The sequence below is a fragment of the Talpa occidentalis genome, unplaced genomic scaffold (assembly GCF_014898055.3).
Source record: "Talpa occidentalis isolate TD23 unplaced genomic scaffold, MPIMG_talOcc4v2.1 talOcc4.16, whole genome shotgun sequence".
NCBI lineage: Eukaryota > Metazoa > Chordata > Mammalia > Eulipotyphla > Talpidae > Talpa > Talpa occidentalis.
In genome coordinates this window covers 13,744,992-13,761,143 of record NW_023601653.1, presented here as the reverse complement: position 1 = coordinate 13,761,143, position 16,152 = coordinate 13,744,992, and the positions used below count along the sequence as shown (strand labels likewise).

The 16,152-nt window shown below is 35.1% G+C and overlaps 1 protein-coding gene across 1 annotated transcript in view; it reads left to right on the top strand.

Moving 5' to 3' along the window:
* Positions 1-15,899, top strand: part of GAS2L3 (growth arrest specific 2 like 3) — a 33,623-nt gene extending 17,724 nt beyond the window's left edge. Inside the window, exons 5-9 of the mRNA XM_037513791.2 lie at positions 677-818; positions 2,804-2,867; positions 3,749-3,887; positions 7,234-7,341; positions 9,086-15,899. Of these exons, the coding sequence (XP_037369688.1) occupies positions 677-818; positions 2,804-2,867; positions 3,749-3,887; positions 7,234-7,341; positions 9,086-10,414 (1,782 nt within the window). The 3' untranslated portion in view covers positions 10,415-15,899. The remainder of the gene's footprint in view (positions 1-676; positions 819-2,803; positions 2,868-3,748; positions 3,888-7,233; positions 7,342-9,085) is intronic.
* Positions 15,900-16,152: the final 253 nt, after the last annotated feature.

The window sequence follows — 16,152 nt, the reverse complement described above, 5'->3', positions numbered from 1 at the left end:
GGAACTGAGGGCTAGAGGTGGGAGAAAAACATACTCTACTATGCCTGTTGCATTTTTAAACATCCTGTGTACGAGTTGTTTATTCAGGTAAATACTCAAACTAAAGCAAAGCTGAAAACCCCTCAGCCTCAGCAGGATTATCTACTCTTGGTGTAGGTTGTCAAAAAACTAAGATTCTGTAAAACTTTGACCAAAGCTTTCAGAGAACTTGAACTATTACTTCCTTATTTGAAAGTGTCCTCAAGAAACTCAGAACCATTTTTATGAATCTGCAAATACAGAAGTAAGTAAAAATGAGGTTGTGTGTTAACTTTGAACATAGAATAACTTTTTTTGCAGTGAACTATGTATGGAGAACATATTAAAGAGATGTGCTTTGGAGTTACTAGGCTGTCATTTTTTAATTTTAATTAAGATTTTTATTATTTTAGAAAGAAAGCAGTTAGAGATGTTTGATCCTACTGCTAATTTGACCAGACTGTTTTCTTAGAAATAATTTCTAGAATATACTTACAGGAAAGTAAAATACAATAATTTTTGAAGCTTTCTTTTCTACCAAAGTTGTGTAATTTTTAGATGCATTAATGCACTGAACATTTATTTAGTTATGTTAAAATGGATATCTAATGAAAATAACCTTGATGCACTTTTGAAATTATTATTTTGTCTTTTCCAGAATTTTCCAATGAGAAAAGTGCCCTGTAAGAAAGATGCTGCCTCAGGCTCGTTCTTTGCTAGAGACAATACTGCAAACTTCCTTCACTGGTGTAGGCACATTGGGGTTGATGAGACTTATCTCTTTGAATCTGAAGGTTTAGGTAAGTGCTTTTCTTCTGTTGTTATGTTCAAGGTTTATTAGTGTATTTTTGTATACTTCTAATTTTTCATTCCAATCATGGTTTCAATACCATATCTATTTTCCTAGAAATATTTATACTTTGAATATGTGGAACAATTGGAGAACCAGACTCAACAACCAAATATGTTAAGCTTTCCCTATGTAGTTAAAGATCTAATATATCTCGAATGCTTTAGAAATATTTTATTTCCTAAATGAGTTGACTATGGGGAGATGCTAATGTTTTACTAATTAATGTTTTTATCATTTTAAATTACTTGTAACTTCTTTTCAACTAGATAATTACAGAAATAATAGAAGGCCAGATGATATATGCTCAGCGTGTTTAGATTTACCTTGTAAACATCAACTACCAACTTGATTATTTAAATGGGTTAATGTTTTTGACAATTCATTTTGAAAATTCATGCTCTACTGAAGAATCATTGACATTTTCTCATTTCCTTTATGTAGTTTTTTAAAAGATTTATTTATTTATACATGCAAGAACTGGGGTACAGGCCGGAGGTGTGGGGGTTGAGAGGATTCACCAGAGACAGAGTAGGGAACAGAACAGGTGGATTGACTGAAATACGCTGCTGAGGGGAGAAGGGGGAGAGTCAGGAGAGGTCTGCTATGCCATGTGGGTAGCTCCCTGGCCAGGGATCGAACTCAGTTCTGCAGTGGCTGCAGATGTTTCATAGATTTCATCTAACCCTTTGCGCCACCAGGGAGGCCCCTCATTTCCTTTAAATCAGCAGAAACATCTGTGTAGTGACTAAGTGGAAGCTATTCAAGTTTTAGACTATGTATAGATTTCCTCAAAGTATTTATGTGTAATACATGTGTACACATACACACACACACAAAATTGTAGTGTCATGATAGGAATGTGGCATACCTAGAGTTGGTGCTGTGGGAAGAGTAGTCTGCTTTGATAGAAGTATTTTTTCACTGATATTGTTTAGGATTGCTTGTTCACAGTGATGATAAAAAGAAACTGACTTTTACTTGGTTTTATTATTGTTTTAAAATTCTCAACTATGTATACCTTTATTGGCTGCACACAAGGTAAGCTGCTTCCACTGCTGTTTGTTTGTTATACCTCTGGGTATTCTTACCCAGCATAGAATAAAAAATGTAGGGCCTCCCTGGTGGCACAGGTGGTTGAGCGCTGCACTGTGAAGCTGTCCGCGGCCTATGCAGTGTGGATTCGATTCCGGCTGACCAAGGAGAATCCCACATGGCGGGGCAGACCTCTCCTGTCTCGCCTGCTGCTCCCCTCAGCAGTGTATTTCATCAGTCTGCCTGTTCTGTTCCCCGCTCTGTCTCTGGTGAATCTTCTCACCTTTCCGCGCATCTGGCCTGTACCCCAGTTCTTGTATAAATAAATAAATCTTAAAAAAAAGAATAAAAAAATGTAATTTGTACTCTGGTTTAATCCAGGTATGTTGGTCAATACTGACAATGTAAGGGCAAGGGTTAGGGTTTGGGTTAAAGAACAACAACAACAAAAAACAGTAAAAAAGAAAAAAAATACTGACAATGTAGTTGATTTTAATGGCATACATAGCTTCTAGAAATCAAAGGTAAGAGGAAATACTTAGAAATCTCCAGTTTCCAGTTTACTGTTTCTTATGGGCCCTAAGATTGTTGTATACTTCTCAGTAGAATTGTATCTTCTGGCTGTCCTAAAGGTCAGTACAAGACAAAATAAAGCACTGTTAATTACATTAATTTATTTCTAGGTATTGAACTGATGAACTAATGTTCTTGTTTTCTAGAGGTCTCAGAGATAAACATCTTCTTAATTTAATTTAAAAAATATTTATAGAAAAAGATAATATGTAGCAAAAATAAAAATGCCTTTTGTAAGTCTCGAAGTATTATTCTTTTTTTTTTCCAGAAATATATTTCCCTATTTATTTTTTCCCTCTTAAAATATGTGGTCTTATTTTTTCATAGTTTTGCACAAAGATCCAAGACAAGTATATCTTTGTCTTCTTGAAATTGGTCGAATTGTGTCAAGGTATGTATTCCACAATAATTTAGAATTTTAATGTCGTAAATGTTTTTAATCTAGTTTGTTTTAGCTAACACACTTTTCTATAAATAAATGATTTTGATGGAAAAAGCTTAATTTCATATTTCTTCTTTCTTTTTCTTATTTTGTTCTCATTTCGTAAGTTATTCCATGTATCTATCTGTTTGCTCATATAACTTACCTTTATTTAATATTAAGCTGTGAAAGTGATAACTTAAATTTTTTAGGTTAAGAATAGAATCAGAGAGTGGGCCTCCCCTGGTGGCGCAGCGGTTGAACGCTGGGCTGCGAGGCTGCCTGCAGCCTCTGCAGTGCCGGTTTGTTCCCTGGCCACCGGCGAGGGTTCCCACAAAAAAAAAAAAAAAAAAAAAAAAAAAAAAGAATAGAATCAGAGAAAAGAAGAATAAAGTAAGGGCATGTAGTCTTTTAGCAGATCAAGGCATGTTCTCTAAACACAAAGAGGACCCTATAAGAAGGCTGAAGCTTAGGTGTCCTCCATACCCAGCTCAGCCCTATCTTGACTCAAGACCTGATGTTAAATGCCTTTCAGAATCTCTGGTCGAAAGTTGGGAGTATCCAGTAACCCAAAGATATGCTATAATTGAATATTATTATATTATTATATGAATTTTTGGTAATCTATGGGACATTAGAAAGCATTTCTAGATAATTATTATTATTATTTATTATTATTATTATTTCTAGATAATTATTAATTAGAAAGCATTTCTAGATAATCCGGTGAAATGGTAGAAGAGAGTTATATAGATTTAACTTTAAAAATAAAAGATAACCTTTTTTAATGTTCAGGAAAGTGCTTGGATCAGACTTTGCTTGAATGGTGAGATCTCCTAATTGGTTTTTAGATACGGGGTTGAGCCACCAGTATTAGTAAAACTTGAGAAAGAAATTGAGCTAGAAGAGACCTTACTTAATACATCTGGACATGAAGATTCCATCAGCATTCCAAAATCATGTTGTCAGCATGAAGAGCTACATGAAGCTGTAAGTAATTGCCATATTTTCTTTCAACTATGATGTATCAAAGTAACATAGTTTGCCACAAGTAATACTGTATTTAGAAGACAGAGTTTCTTACTCAGAATACTGATACCAATGCTGATTCCTACTACCTGGTGAGTTAAAGGTGATTTTTTTTGCTGCTTGAAGATCATGAGGAAAGATGTGCAGTTGAGGAATGGTGGGGCACATAGGCTAGAAGTCATCATGAAGGGTGCTGTAAATCACAAGAATTCATTGATTTCCATTTTTTTTTCAAAGATTTATTTATTCATGCATGCAAGAACTGGGTTATAGGCCAGAGGTGCGGGGAGTGAGAGGATTCACCAGAGACAGAGTGGGGAACAGAACAGGCAGACTGACTGAAATACACTGCTGAGGGGAGCAGTGGGCAAGACAGGAGAAGTCTGCCGCGACATGTGGGTTGCTCCCTGGCCAGCCGGGGATCAAATTCTTAATTGCAGAGGCTGTGGATTGCTTCATAGTGCGGTGTTTAACCCCTTGTGCTACCTGGGAGGCGGATTCAATTTTTAAGGAGGTAGTGTTATAATCTGATTTATAGCCTATAAATTTTGTTCTCATGGTCATATAATGATTGTTTTATTGTAACATTCTAGGCATAAAATGATGAGAATATGAACTTGAACAGCTATAGTGGGGAACAGGTATAAGACATTTAGGAAGTAGACTTAATGAGAATACTAATTCCGATAGGGAAAGAGAAAATCTAGAATAACTATGAAACATTTAGTGTTCACCTATACATATGTGATCTACAGAAATATTGGGATCATGTTTAAAATTAGGAATAATTATATGATTAATTTGCAGTGACATTAAGTATACAACTGCAGTTCTGTGTTTTAATGAAGCTGTGGATAGAAAAGAATGACTGAAATAAATACCTCTTTTCACATTATTTTGGTTAATTAACTAATATGTAAAAGATTCTAATCATTGTAAACTTTTTTACTCAAGTTCAGTTTACTTTTAGCCATTTTATACACATGGCATATGGATGTATGTATGTGACTGTGTACACACACATGCACACGTATTCAGGCTGAACAAGATAACCTTTGACTGAATGATTTATAAAAATTCGTTCTATTTATGGTCATGTTATTTTGTTAAATGAGTGATGGAAGGAGATAAATTCTGGATCCTTCTGATCAAGCCCTGGTGAGTCTACATGTCTCCATTCATTTCAGATAGATCATTAAGAGAATCATAAATTTTGGTTAATACTCAGCTAAATTGGGCATATCTGAAGAGGCTTTCCTTAACATTATACCTAAGTCAAATTAAAAGAATTTGTTTAGATATACTCTGCATGACAAATAATTGAGAAAAACATTGATGGACTTGCTTTCTCAAAAATGTAATTTTAAGAAAACAAAGTCATGGGCCTCCACTGGTGGCGAAGAGGTTGAGCGCTGGGCTGCGAGGCTGCCCGTAGCCTCTGCAGTGATGGTTCGTTCCTCGGCCACTGGCAAGGGTCCCACCAAAAAAAAGAAAAAAGAAAACAAAGTCATTTCCATAGTTGTTGATGTGCAATTTTTTCCCAATTGAACCGTATTTCAACAAATATTTTCATGTAATCAATTTATTTTAATTTCCATGTTTTAAATATAGAATTCCTGCATTTCTTTTATGTTCTAGCTTTTGCCATTTTTTAGATGTTTACTGCAATTAAAAATTCTGAAGTTCTGAGATATTGAAGTAGGTTTTTTTTTTTTAACCTTTCATCTCTTTAGCAGATTATTGAAACAAAGTGAATTGGATTTTTAAGTAATTTACCCCGTTTTGGTTGAATAAGCATAAGTCTGTCTCTGCTGATTTCAATGACTTTGGAGGGAATCTAGATATTCCCTCAATAATATTAGTTTGGCACAATGTTAAATGACAGGTTAGAATTCCAACTTAAGCTTTATCTGCTCTATCTTTGATATGACACAGATGTGATGTATTAATTCAGGGTTTTAAACATTTCAAGTTTAGTAATGAGCTCATATGTTTCCTCTGTCTAGTGAATATGTTTTGAATCGACTCCAGTGTTGTCCACTTTCACAGAGTTTCTCTAGTGATCAGTGAGTTTACAATGAACCTGACTGCACTTGGATAGATAGAAACTATTGCACTTCATCACTTCTGGCTTTTATATTAGATTAGCTAGTGTCTAATCCCAGTATTTATCAGTAAGTTAAAGGGAAGAGATTAAATAGATAAAATGCCAAGCATTCTGTGATTTCACTTATATGTGGCATATAGAGAAAATAAACAGATATACTTAATAAAACAAAAGTAAACTTTTAGACTATAAGACCAAGTAATGGTTGAAAAAAAGGGGGAAGGTGAGTGGGTAAATTGAGACGAAGGAGACAATGGTATGGTCAAGGATAGAACTGATATTTACCAGTGAACTTAATGTATTATGTATGCAAGTTGATTTTCAGTAACGCACACCTGAGACTTAAATAATGTTATAATGAAATGTTACATCAATTAAAAAAAAAACAGAAGTCACAAAACACTACAATCTGTAATGATGTGATTGATGATGATTTCATGATTTTTAATTCCTCAGTGAATCCTTTGTCTCAATCATATAAATCAGTTATTTTTTTTTTTTTACCTTTTATTCATGATTTAATTTTGGGGAGTAATTAAAAATAAACTGATCTAGAATATTGGCATAATCTGCAATAAAATGGAGAGTCTTAAAAATTAAAAAAAAATGCAATCGTAAAATGTGAAAAAGGTTTCTTAAACATAAATGTTTTTTTTTTTTCCCCATGTTTTTTTTTCCCCATTTTTTTTTCCCCATGTTTTTTTTTCCCCATGTTTTGTTTTTATGTAGGTAGTGAATTTTACGTACCATTGGATGAAAATGAAATGTGGCATAAATCAGTAGTCGAGTTGTCTTTGAATTCTTGGTTTTGAGTTTGTGTTTCCCAGGCATCAGATAATCTTGCATTTTACTTTATTATTTTTAAAAAAGATTTATTTATTTTATACAAGAACCGGGGTACAGGCCAGATGCGCGGGAGAGTGAGAGGATTCACCAGACACAGAGCGGGGAACAGAACAGGCAGACTGACAAAACACACTGCTGAGGGGAGCAGTGGGTGAGACAGGAGAGGTCTGCCACGCTATGTGGGACCCTTGCTGGCCGGCTGGGATCGAACTGGCACTACAGGCTGTGGACAGCTTCACAGTGTGGTGCTCAACAGCCTGTGCCTCCAGGGGAGGCCCTAATCTTGCATTTTAATGTCAAACAAAATACTTTTTATAATGAGCACTTAATTTTGCTATTTATTTTTAATCTTAGGTTAAACATATTGCTGAAGACCCTCCTTGTAGTTGTTCGCATCGATTTTCTATTGAGTACTTATCTGAAGGACGGTACCGACTAGGGGATAAAATACTCTTTATAAGAGTAAGTCATCCATTTACATTCTACTTATTTACAGATTTTGTTTCAAAATTGGATTGATTGCTCTATCAACCTCCTTTTGCTCTCTTTTTACTTTTTAAAAAAATTGATACAGGGTTTTATTAATAGAATGATTTTGTTATATAGGAAAAATATTGAGTACTTGTTTTTATGAGTATGGGTTTAGGTAAATGCCTTTAACACAGCAAACAACTAAGAATAACTTAAGACTATTTAGGTGTTGAATGTAATTAGAGGAACATTCCTTATATACCTCAGGAAATTTATTCCGGTTTTCACATTTTCTTTTTTTTTGTAAAGATTTATTTATTTATGCATACAAGAGCTGGGGAACAGGCCAGAGGTGTAGGGGATGAGAGGATTCCCCAGAGACAGAGTGGGAAACAGAATAGCCAGACTGTCTGAAATACACTGCTGAGGGGAGCAGCAGGTGAGTTGGGTGAGGTCTGCTGCGCCATGTGGGTTTTTCCCTAGCTGAGCGAGAATCGAACTTGTGCTGAAGAGGCTGTGGATTGCTTCATAGTGCTGTGTTTAACCCCTTGCGCTACCAGGGAGGCCCTGTTTTTCACATTTTCTTAAAAAGAATGATTTTCTATCACAAGAAAAAAAACCACAGCAATATATTTAATAAGATTAAGTAGTAATGAAAAAAATAGACATTGTAGTTGAATATATATACTGTTTTTGATTGAACCAGCATCAGTCTATATACCAATGTGCTGATGCATATATTCATTTCTTTCCTTGGTCCCATTTGCAGTCCACAATTGATTAATAGTCTCTGTTCTGCATTTTATTCACACATGACGCAAAACAAGTGCTGTTTTAGCACCAATTTGGAAAAGAACATAAAACATTTAAAAATAATTTCATCATCCACATTTTCTTTTGGTACATATATTATTAACTCACCATGCTCTAAACAACTCACACAGAATCACGTATATGTACGTTCTCTTTTTAAATTAGCTTTCTTTTTTAAGATCTTATGATAAGTAATAGCACACAGAGCATCAGATTTAGAATTAAAATTTGCAGGACAGTCTCATACAATAGTGTGCAGATTTGCTTGCTGAATTGGATTGGGTCCTGGGATGCAGCTTGGGCTGCCCTGGCAGGCAGTGGTGCTTTATGTCTTATCCACACAAAAGCACCATTTGAGTTGGGACAGCATGGTGTATTTGAGTCCAGGCCAGCCTGTGTGATTTGGGACAGTTTCCTTGATCTGTCAGAGTCATAATCTTCTCATCTATAAAGAAGAATTAATAATAAGTTATGTTATGGGTTTTGAAATACTAAATTGATATAATACATGTGAATGTAATTTATTAAATGCTAAAGTGCAATTTTTAGTCATTTTTATCTTTTTTTCCATAACTTTTTTCTTTATTATGAGGCATTTTTTCTGTAAGTCCCCATTTTTCCTTCTCTCCTTCTCCTACCTGCTCTTCCTTTTCATTTCTTCTATAATGTTCAATTCTTTATTGAGCAATATTGTCCTTGTAATTTTGCTTATTAGTAATTTGGTTTTTAGTATGCAAATTATGTGTAATTCAATGTGAATTAAATTTATTATCTTAATAAAGAGGAGACTCAATTTATAGTGATGTTGGCAAATAATCTAAATTTTATAGCACACAGACTTCATAAATTGTGACTACTAATGAATCATAATTATGAACTGTAACAGTTTAACTTTATTTTGTTACTTTCTTTTGGGGGAAAGATGCTTCATGGAAAACATGTCATGGTTCGTGTTGGTGGAGGCTGGGATACCCTTCAAGGATTTTTGCTTAAATATGACCCCTGTCGAATATTACAGTTTGCTACCCTAGAACAAAAAATTCTGGCATTTCAAAAAGGAGTTTCTAGTGAAAGTATACCTGATTCGCCTGCCAGAACAGCTCAGCCTCCTGAAATGAATCCTTTGTCAGCAGTTGATATGTTTCAGAAACAGAAATCAAAACCTGGCACACCAACTGGTATTCTAAGGAGCAAAGAAAAGCAGGCGCATCCTCCAGCTGTGTTGCTACCTCCATCTTCCTTGACAGGAGGTAATCTGGGCTCTGTGTCAGGCCGTTCTAAATTGGCAAATTCTCCAGCAGCATCTTCTCATCTCAAACTCAAATCTTCAAAAGGCATAACAAAGAAACCACATGCTCCTTCAAACAGTGCATCATCTTCACTAGCTTCTGTAAATCCAGTAGGTAAAAGCAGTTCTTCAGCTTCTTTACCAAGCACTGTACGTTGTGTATCTGAGTCACTGAGTAAATGTGTCTCATCACCCAATACTCATAAGGCCAAGTTTATTCCAGTCCAGAATTCAAGAAATATGCCTGAGTCTACACTGTTGCCAAAAAAGTGTTCTGGAAAAACTGAACCGAGGCATTTGAAACATGATCATATTTCTTCCGGGGATAATGCAGTATCTCACTCAGCTGCACATTTAAATTCATCATCAAAGTGTCCAAAGCCACCTAAAGCAAATACACATGTAAGGCCTAAACATTCACCTTTCCATTCTACAAAAATGACAAAATCCAGCTCCAAAACCATAACCACAGAGGCAGGAACACAGTCTCAGTCATCTGATGGAGCACTGCACGCGGGAGCCATGCCAGCACAGAAACTTAAGTCAGCCTTGAATTTAAACCGGCCACTTTCGGTATCTTCAGATGATCCTGCAAAAGCAGCACAGGAATTGAAAGGTAAAAATATGGTTTCAGTTGCCAAAAAGCAGCCTCAGAGTAAAAGTACATCCCAGAAGACTGCACCCAGCTTCTCTAAGTCCCCTGGCCGTACCCCACTGTCCATTGTGAGTCTTCCCCAGTCTTCGGCCAAATCACAAACTGTACCAAAGTCAGCGCAGACTGCCACTAAGAGCCAGTATTCAGCTAGAGTGCCTCCAAAAAGTGGCAAAGCTCCATCTTCAACCAAGAAGCCACCGTCATCTGCTAAGGAAGCAGTTAGTGGAGACAAAAAGCCTACTGCAAAGAAAAAAGATGACAGCGACCATTATTTTGTTATGACTGGAAGTAAAAAACCTAGAAAATAAATATGAATCTATCATTTTAAGAAAATAGGAAAAGTAGATGTATGCTAGCTTCACATCATAAAAGTTTCTCCTATCTGTGTTTGTCCAAATATAGACATTAGGTGCAATAAGATGGGGGTGGAGACTTGGGGGTGGAGGTAGAGGTTAGGAGGAGGAGAGGGTTCATTAGATTCACATGTGATTCACCAGAAGATACCCTTTTGAGGCAGACAGGTATAAAATCACCCAGAAGTTTCTTACTAATAATAGACATTCATATGATTTTCAGTCCATATATCTTTGTTAATATCTGCCCTATAAGGGAAATGTAAAGCCCAATAACACTACTAGAATTATACCTATAGTTGTTATATTTTTAATATGAATTAAATGTGGAAGTTATACCTGCTAGTAGCAGCAGTGATGCTCTTACTATTAGTTATTTCATTTAGTAAAAAAAACAACGGTTTAGTACTTACAAAAGACACCTAATTCAATTTCCTGATCAGGATTGCCTGATCTAACAGTACGAAGTCCCAGTGGCTGTTACTGATTAGCTTGGTGTTACTCTGGGTCTGGTAGCATTCTTATTTTTAAAAAGTTAAGCTTTCCAAGTAGTAAAAAACTGGGTTTTTAAAAACTGGCTTATATTAACATTGTAATATTTGTTACCAATATTTTTGGTAAAAGAAAATAAGACAAATTAACTTTGAATAGAAATGAAAATTCATTAAAAAAAGATTTTTCATCTATTATAAGAATTTATACCTTATATTTGTAGATGGATGTTGTGCAATGTGAAAGGGAAAACTGGTTTAGTAGGTTTTACATATTAAAACTTTTTAGTAATGTAATTTTCTACAAGCATGGGAATTTTTACATTAAAATAATGTGTTTTAATGTCAGAATCATGTATTAACAACCTTAAAAATAAGGTGATGTTAAAGAACCTTAAAATGTTGCTACATAAAAATTCTATCATGATTATTATTTTTTCTTCAGGTAGCATAATGCTATCAGTTAAGTTAGAGTCTTCCAACTACATTGTTTTTCTTTAATAATATCATGCTACCTTTGGTTTTCCAGTGGCAAGTGCACAGTATGTATGTGATATTTTCTGCCTTGCAGGCAGATTCTTCAAGAAACAACTAAATCAGGCAATGATTGCATAGACTCCAACAGTATAAGATGATATTTATAGCTTTTTTTTGAGATTGTGGCTATTTAAAAAATTATTAATGTACTTTCAGAAAATTTTAGGGTTGTGTAATAACTTTATGGTATTATCAGTTATCACAGGTTATTATTAAATATTGAGGTTTCTGTTTCCTTATTTTAAACTAAAGTGTTTTATAAAGAAAAATAATGGTTTATACAAATGTGCAATCATAGAATAAGTATTTAAACTGACTACTAATGTTCTGTAAATGATAAAGCAAGAAAACTGCATATAATTAGTAACTTTTGTCTGAGGAATACAGTTAAAATCAAACATGCATGCAGGCAGGCTCATTTTTTGGGAATAATTGATGCTTCTCTTGAAGGAGACAAATATTTGTTTTAGTTTTGTTGTTCATGTGAACATTGAGAGAGATGTTATTTACATCTTTGGAAGATGTAGTCAGTGTTCAAGAAGTGCTGAAAGATTTCCATTTTTAGTGATCAGAAATGTTAGCGCATCTTTCAAAGACAAATAATTTGACCTTCAAGAAGGAGTTTATTCCTTGTAAGATGAAACACTATTTCTGTGTCAATAACTTTTAGAATTTTTTTCCTTGAATTATATTTATTGTAGTAATGTTGGTTTGCAATGCTGTATATATTGTATTTTAGCGCTGTAGGTTCACATCTCTTCAAATTTATGTTACCCTTCCACACCCTGCCCATTACCAAGGCACTCATAATCTTCCATTGGGGCTTTTCTCCCCATTTCTCCCATTCCTCACTTTCCCCTTCTGGTAACCTCAGTTCTATAGTCAGATTTCAAGGGTCTTCCAGTAGTTTGGTTGGTTCTGTTATATTACGGTTTTTTCCCCAGGAGTTTTGAACCATCAGCTGTGGTGAATTCCTTTACTTCCTCATTATGTTTGGTGCTCTCTGTTCATTTCTATGGATTAAGCTTAAGTTACCCTTCCCAGTCTTGCTATGTAGAGCTTGTGAGAGAATTGAAGGTTGCAGGCCTAGGGTGTTGACCTTGTATGCTGTGCTTTCTGTTCTTGTATTGCCTGAGGCCTTGTCACCCATCAGGATGACTAGAGCGCAAGAGCCAACCCTGGTGATAGGTAGCCCAAGAATCCAGTGTGTGGAGTGGGGCTAAGGAATTGGGAACTGATTACCGCTGTAGAATGTCTAAGGAAAAGCCTTGTTGGGTACTGCAGTTGCTTGAACCTTTCCCATGGTTTCTGACACTCTGTCTTGTGGGGACACTGATCCTCAAATCTTCCATTCTTTTACAAAGTCATGCTGGTTTGCTGTGCTTGAGGGGGAAAGACGAGACAACATTATATGAAACATCATAATTCTGTTTTTAACTGCTCCATCATCCTGCTAGTCAGCCATCTTGCCCCTCCCTCAGTAACCTTTCAACCTTAAAGAAAAAAGTAAATGGTATTGTAACTGGAAGGCTGGAGTTCAGGCCACCTGTCACCACTGAAAGCCAATAAAGTAAAGACAGGAATTGAATCTTTAAAGTGCACTTTAATCAGATAGCTGGCAGTCTGGAAGATGGGAGGATTAACACCCTAAAGAAACCGCCTTAACATTTCATTTCCAGTTGCCTTTTTTTAGTGATTTGAACAAAGAGAGTTCAGCAGTAAGCAGGACTTCACCGCTGCCAGCAGATTGTGATGTCTAGTCCCCAAGCTCCTTATCGCCCTCCTGGACACCTGGCCTTACACTCATCCCAGTGTGCTGAGGCTGGTCTTCACATAGCACTGACTCCCTGAATTCCTCCAGATGTGTCCTTGGGCTGGAAAATTAACTCAGAGCAGATAGGCCATAATCAATTGTGTGTGCAGATTTCCTACTATACCAGATTAGTGTCTCACCTGATCTCCTCCCCCTCAAAGTATTAGTCAACCTATGGCTCCAAGTAGATTTTACAGTGTATAAACGTTTTTTTTTTTTACAAAAATAATTTACTTTAGTAAAGATTTTTATGTAGTATATGCTAAGTGGAAAAAATTAAAATGTTATATGAACAGCCCTAAATAAATTTTTACTATTTATTTTTCAGGTCGTATAATTTCTTCAAAATCTGTTCATATTCTTTGATGTTTTCAAAAGTAGGTCTTGATTTAAATGGACTCATCAGTTGCTCCTAGAGCAGCAGTGCTTTTATAGGGTCCAGATTTCAAATTGAGGAGCAATTTATTCTAGAGCTCTAGTTACAGTTTTTTCCAACTCCTGCTGCATATTGGGTCAACTAAGCCTCCATGCTGTTATTTGAAGGCTGTGGTGTTGAGGTCGAAAGAAAAATCACTGAATCTTCTCTTAGACTAGGATGTCCTTTGAGCACTAAACCATTATTAGTAAGATAGCTAACGTAGGTGGTCCTGGGACTGGCCTCATAGGAAAATTGCTAAGTAAAGATCTGTTTTGCTGTTTGTTCATAGGGGGTTTGATATTGATCCCTGCTAGCCTCCCTATAGTTCTGTTTAGTTTATTTGCCAATGTTTTTCTAACTTCTAATTCTTCTAGGCAGAGTTGCTTGTATTTTCCCAATTCTACTTTATTAGAATCTTCTTGAAATGTTTTCATTTTGGAGATTCCAGATCTTTAATTTTGAGTTCCATTGATGTCTTATTGAAGCATTATAATTCTAGTTTTAACCGCTCTGTGTTTTCTTGAGATGCTTCTTTGTAACAGCAACTTTTATATTGAGAAGTTGTTACCAAACTCAAGATGTTTGTCACTTTGGAGGTGCCTCAAAATAAATCAGCCACAAACTCTTTGTTGGTCAAAGTTACCTTCATTGGAGGTTCCTTCATTACTTGTAGGTAATGGAGGCAAAAAGGGTTAAGTACCCACTGATTGCCTCTCCAAATAAGGACTGGAAAGGGTTTAAAAGAAGGAAGGGTGAAAGTGAGACAAAGGAGTCTTTGGTAATTGGGTGTTGGAGACAGCTCTTGCTTCCACATAGGTCACAGTGCAAGAAATGCTGGCTTAGCAACTCCTCATGTGGATATTTTAGTGTGCTAATGAAGCTGGAAATAAGCTACTGCACATGTTTTGGATTTTTTTATGGTCTAGTGGGCTATCCAGACTGGATAGGGGTAATCGGTACCTAGTTATCAGAACAGTATAGTTTTAAATTATACATTATTGTCTTTGAGTAAATCAAACTTGGACAGCTTATTCAGCATTATTGTCCTTGAGTAAATCAGATCTGGTCACTCTCAAACAGTTTTACCTTCAGTATATCAACCAAAGTATCCTAACCACCATGCTGAGTCAGTAAACAGAGCTCTTAACTCTTTGCTTCCCAGTATTCTGAGGCCCTGGAATTAACTATCTTCATCATTTGTTTAATGGGTCTCTGAGGTCCTGCATCATCATCAGGACATCAGGAATCCTGGCACAAAATGCAAGGAATTTTTTTTAAATTAGAAGTTAATTTACAAATAGCTTTAATTTTTGTCAGTAAGAAAGTTCTCCAATTATATTCATGTGGAAATAATTTTTAATTATATATAGTTGACACTTATAAAATAAAGGTTTAGGTTTTATAAACAATGGCTGAAAGACACTTCTTCAAATATATTTTTAAATGCTCTTAGTAGCCAATATTTCTAATCATGTTCACAATTTCTAAAATAAAATTTACATTGTGAGATTGGAAAGAAATTTTATTAGTAAAGCAAAATTTTAAAATATTTTTTGTGTTTAATATTATTAGCAAAATAAATACTAAGCTTAAATTACTGAATAACCTGAAAGAAGTAATAATGTACATTTTCACTAAAAATGGAATGTTTATTTTTCTTCACTCTAATTTGTTAATGTGACTAATGTATCCTTTCAATATTCAAGAGAGAAAAATGAAATGCTGATTATTTTCACATTTACAATAGGTGTTTAAGGCTTGTATCTTCAAAATGCCTTAATCAATTAGATGACCTCTAACTTTCCTCTCCACATGGAGTTTATAATTCTTTATGGATAAGGAAAATATTTTGAGAAAAACTTACTATTCTTTTACCTGTTTTTGTCAATCTGATTTAAAAAATCTATGTATTTACAAGGCTGCAATAACATTGTTATGATACATTCTTACATTCAAGTTCATATATGGACTCTATTTGGGTCCAAATTTGTATATTCTCTTCTGGTGCCATGGTGTTTGTATCAGATTTGAACTTTTATTTTCTCAAATATTAAAATTTAAACATACATACCAGGTTCTCATTTTCTTTTGTTTTGTGTGTGTGTGTGTGTGTACTTTCGGTTTAGTCTGATCACTTGTTTCATGTGAGAAATTGTATATATGATGCATTCATAATTTGGGAATGGTTTTAATTTTATTGTTACTTTAAATGCCATTTCCATACTTGTGGAATTTACTTCACTGTTCCTGGGACATCATAAGGCTTGTTGTTAAGTAACAGTATTTGTTTACCCAAGTGATTGTATCTATTAGAAGTTTGCCCCAGCAAGACTAGATTTATATTTAATACTTTCTGAGATAATTGAAATACTTTATCAATTATTAAAGCAGAATTCTATAGATCATACTGACAATAAAATTTTCTAGCTCCTGT